The 4,515-nt window shown below is 44.8% G+C and overlaps 1 protein-coding gene across 1 annotated transcript in view; it reads left to right on the top strand.

The window, feature by feature from the left end:
- The window catches only part of fchsd2 (FCH and double SH3 domains 2), a 123,413-nt gene extending 119,837 nt beyond the window's left edge, over positions 1-3,576 (top strand). Inside the window, exons 20-22 of the mRNA XM_083637883.1 lie at positions 263-461; positions 707-795; positions 3,212-3,576. Of these exons, the coding sequence (XP_083494009.1) occupies positions 263-461; positions 707-795; positions 3,212-3,304 (381 nt within the window). The 3' untranslated portion in view covers positions 3,305-3,576. The remainder of the gene's footprint in view (positions 1-262; positions 462-706; positions 796-3,211) is intronic.
- Positions 3,577-4,515: the final 939 nt, after the last annotated feature.

The following is a 4,515-nucleotide window of genomic DNA, read 5'->3' as shown; positions in this document are numbered from 1 at the left end:
TTGTTGAGGAACTAGAATAAGTGTCTGTAGTAGTGATGGCTTGGCCATTCTAGGCATGCACACCCCCGGGCAATGTATGTGTATTCTTCTTTTTTATATTCATATTATTATTCTTTATTCATCCCCTCCCTCACCTGAAATAAATAAAATAATAATCTTGGCATGACCACAAGAAGAACATTTTGCCAAAGTGTCAAAATATAACACACACACACTCTCTCTCTCTCTCTCTCTCTCTCTCTCTCTCTGTCTGTCTGTCTAGATCTCTCCATCTCAGAAGTTGCCGTCCTTGCCGCCTCTTCCCCTGTATGACCAACCTCCCATCAGCCCTTTCACCAGCCCGGAGACCTCCACGCCACCTCCTCTCCCCCGCTCGCCCTCCGTCGCGCTCAACGGGGAGCACAAGCCCCCGCTGCCAGCCCCCGCACACAAGGGACCGCCTGCCCCCCACAATAAGACAAGTAGGGACACACACACACACACACACACACACACACACACACACACACACACACACACACCCACCCATGAGAATATAATGATCATTATTGCTTTCTGCTGTTGCTTTACTTAATTAGAAATCCCTCTCTCTGTCTCTCTTCTTCCCCCCCCCCCCTCTCTCTCTCTCTCTCTCTCTCTCTTCTCCCCCCCCTCTCTCTCTGTCTCTTCCCCCCCCCCTCTCTCTCTCTCTCCCCCCTCTCTCTAGATCATAGCTCTGGTAGGAGTCCAGTGTCTCCAGGCTTTCCCCCGCCACCTCGATTCACCCCTGAGGGAGGCCCTGGCAAACTACGGCCCGTCAGTATAAAACTCTGTATCTGTCACAGCGGGTGTTGTTCTCACCTTCTGACGTGTCCTTAAGTGAACACAAGTCCAACAACCAGATTTAAGCACACAAGATGTACATGGTTTATTGTGACCACTGTTTAAAGTCTGTGCTGTCACTCATATAAGGTCTGTTCTCTGAATCCTAGGTCTCCCAAAGGTGTAATGTTGATCAGTATGATGAGTGCAACAATATATACGACTATAATCATTCTATGATGATGACTATGATCATCATCACGTTTGTTGTCACATTATCTATAATGTTAAGAGTTAGAGGCAAGATTACATTTTAGATGACAGTAGGCTACTGTAAAGCTTAAAAAAAGAAAAAAGCCTGGTTGGTCAAAGCGTTTTCACCTCGGGACAGAAGTTTCCCAGCAGAAAGAACGTCTTGCTCATAGCTATGTGTATATATATATACACATATATATATATATATATTTAGGACTATTATTTTTGAAAGTACTTCATTTGAACAAACGGTCCTACTCTCACTGCTCTTGTTTGGTGGATAGATAGCAGATAACCTACATCCCTGGGTACAGGGGCAATCTTCACATTCTTCATCACATTTCTATTCTAAGGAGCAACTTATTCAGTAACAGCCCTCTGGGTATGTTTTTAGTGTGATGTATTAGACTAGATCATTAGAGCTACTAGAAATATCGCATGCTTCGCGCGCTCGTTCTAGCGTGCCTCGCACACTTTGCATGCTCGCGCTTGTTGAGCAATTGTGAGCGGCGCGCCATGAGCCGTGCGCCACACGGAACCCCTCGCCTTACTATAATCGTGAGATTATGTGAAAATCCATCAGCTCCAACCTGTTTTTCTTTTCTTTCTTTTTTTTTACTCAAAGGGAGTCATTACATCTATCTGAATGAATCCCAAGTACAAAATGTATTCAAAACACATTTATTTAAAAAGATTATGGGATTCAATTGAAATGTTGTTGTTTTTGTCCAGCCACAACATCTGCATGAGATCCTAAAAAAAGATGCTGTTATTGCCATTAGAATTTAGAATAGCCTCAGGCCTTGGCCACACTGAGCCGTCATAAAATGGACAGAACAGATAGACGGATAGATTTATGTCCGTTGCATGTACAAGTAACCTACTTGTACAGCAGGTGGCGGTAAGCACCTTGAAGGTGTCAGTTACCCGCCTATAAACCGAGAGAAGAAGAAAGCTGGCGTCAGCTAGCTGTTAGCTCTGTGCGCTACGTTACTTATGTGGCAATAAAATGCCACCGAACGACCAGATTAGATGGTGAAATCAGACGGTGACACTGACTATCACGTTGTACAACAGCGGGATGGTGTACACAGCATTAATTATAGCCTCCTTCACCGCCTCGGCCGCCATCTTCTTTGAAAAGTTGAAACAAATCTCGGAACGCCTCCTCTCAAGACCTCGACTCTGATTGGCTAAACGGACAGTGACTATCTGACCATCCGATACGTCCATCCAGAAAAAGATCATCCCTCTTCAACTTTCTGTCCATCAAAACGTATGCAAATATTCTGGATACGTACGCTTCTGAGTGCTCCACGGACAGTCGGACAGCTGTCATTGAAAATGAATGGAAGTGAACAGAGAAATGAACGCACACGGACAGACACCACGGATCAGTGTGGCCAAGGCCTTACTTGCCTTTCTCTTAAAGGAACAGCTCAACCTAAAATCCAAAATACATATATTCCCTCTCACCTGTAGTGCTATTTATCCATCTGTATCATTTTGTGTTAGTTGCCTGAGTTTAGGAGATATCGTCCGCAGAATGTCTGCCTTCTCTCCAATACAATGGAACTGGATGGCACTCGGCTTGTGGTGCTCAAAGTGCCAAAGAAAAACATTTGATAAACTCAACAGCAATGTCTCTTTCCAGAAATCATGACCCCGTTACTCAAGATAATCCACAGACCTCGTTATGAGCAGTTTCATGGAGGAACTATTTTCTTTTGACCGAACTACACCCGCTAGCTGCTAGCTAGTTCCTACATGAGACTGCAAAAGAAAATAGTTCCTACATGAAACTGCTCGCATGATTTCTGGAAAGAGACAATGCTGTTGAGTTTTTCAAATGTATTTTTTTGGTGCTTCGAGCACAACAAGCCGAGTGCCATCCAGTTCCATTGTATTCAAGAGAAGGCAGACATCTCTGCGGCCGATATCTCCGAAACTCAGGCAACTATCCCAAAATGATATAGATGAATAAATAACACTACATGTGAGAGGCAAAATATGTATATTGGATTTTAGGGTGAGCTGTCCCTTTAAGTTTTTTCTTGATATTCTGTTATTTCCTTTAGAATCGCTTTATTTGCCTTTTTTGCCTTGAATGAAGTTTTTTCTTGACTTTGATACCTCATTTGTTTTCCCCCGGCAGGTGCGTGCGGCTCCCCCTCCGCCCAAACAGCACCCCCGCAGGCAGCAGGAGAAGAGCGACAAGACAGAGGAGGTGGAGATCACACTGGTGTGACGGAGACGAGCTGGCGGGCTAATTATAGAGACGGGGGAAAACAGATGGCAGACGTCCCCTACAGGCTGGGGAAGTGAACTGAACCGAGCTTCACTTAGAGTGGTCTGAAGACTCTGAACTGAACTTTGCTCCGGATTACCGCGTCGCCCCTCGGCCTTCTCCGCAGCTTCTCTCCTCCTCAAGTTGAGAAGGAGAGGAGGGAGACGGGATAAAGAAGAGTATCCAATTAAATAATCGTCGTATTAGCCTCCTAAAGAATGAGGAGTGCAGCAGTAGCCACACAGCCCCCACCCCACCCGCCTCTGCCCTTCCCCGCCCTTCCCTTCTTGCCTTAAAGTCTCGCCTCATCTGGCAGCCATCTTGAATGAAGGAATTCAGCTGGAGGACAACGAAGAGGAAGAGGAGGAGGAGGAATGTTTGGGGAGGGGAGGAGTGTGAAGGAAGAGGAACACTGCAAAGTAATGAGCGGTTTGGCAAGTTATTATTATTATTTTTTAATTAAGACAAATTATCTCACAGTACCAGCGCGCCTCTTCCAAGAAATGTCAGTGTTTCACTCAGTTGTTAATAAATAACCATGAATCGAGAGAAAAGTCAGCTTTATAAGGTGCGGCGCCCCCCCTAGGGTCACCTGGGGAATAAGAGTTAAAATGCGTACCCACGGATTCATAGCCATACCCACGGAAAACCATACCCACACATTCCTAAACCATGCCCACAGATTTGCAGGTCTGTAGGAGTGTTTTGACAGTAACAATGAAAGGTGACCTGTGCAATGTCCGATCTAGTTGTAAATGGCACATATGGCATTTTTCATCATCATTATTATTATTATTAGTAGTAGTAGTAGTAGTAGATCTAATATCAACCTGTGTCCTCATTTATTGGATTTGACGATTAAATACAAAGTAATTGGTTTAACACTGTATTTCTGCATGTATAAACTTATGCACTTTTATTTTGAAGACTAAACACACCCAAAGCGGCAGTCTTGTTTTCCGGTTATTCTGGCCAGTGTAATGCATCTAGAGCTCATCAAGGATGGTGTATCCTTGGGTACGGTTTATGAATCCATGCCAGCTGACCGCAGGGGTCTCCACAATAAGGCTATATAGGTCAGCTGACCGCAGGGGTCTCCGTAATAAGGCTATATAGGTGGAGAGAAACATACTTGCCAAGCGTCTCTTATTTTGGAGTGAGGTTAAGGGTTC

The sequence above is a fragment of the Poromitra crassiceps genome (genome assembly GCF_964638095.1).
Source record: "Poromitra crassiceps genome assembly, chromosome: 5".
Lineage (NCBI taxonomy): Eukaryota > Metazoa > Chordata > Actinopteri > Beryciformes > Melamphaidae > Poromitra > Poromitra crassiceps.
The sequence above is the reverse complement of the archived record's forward strand: the minus strand, read 5'-3'. Positions and strand labels throughout refer to the sequence as shown.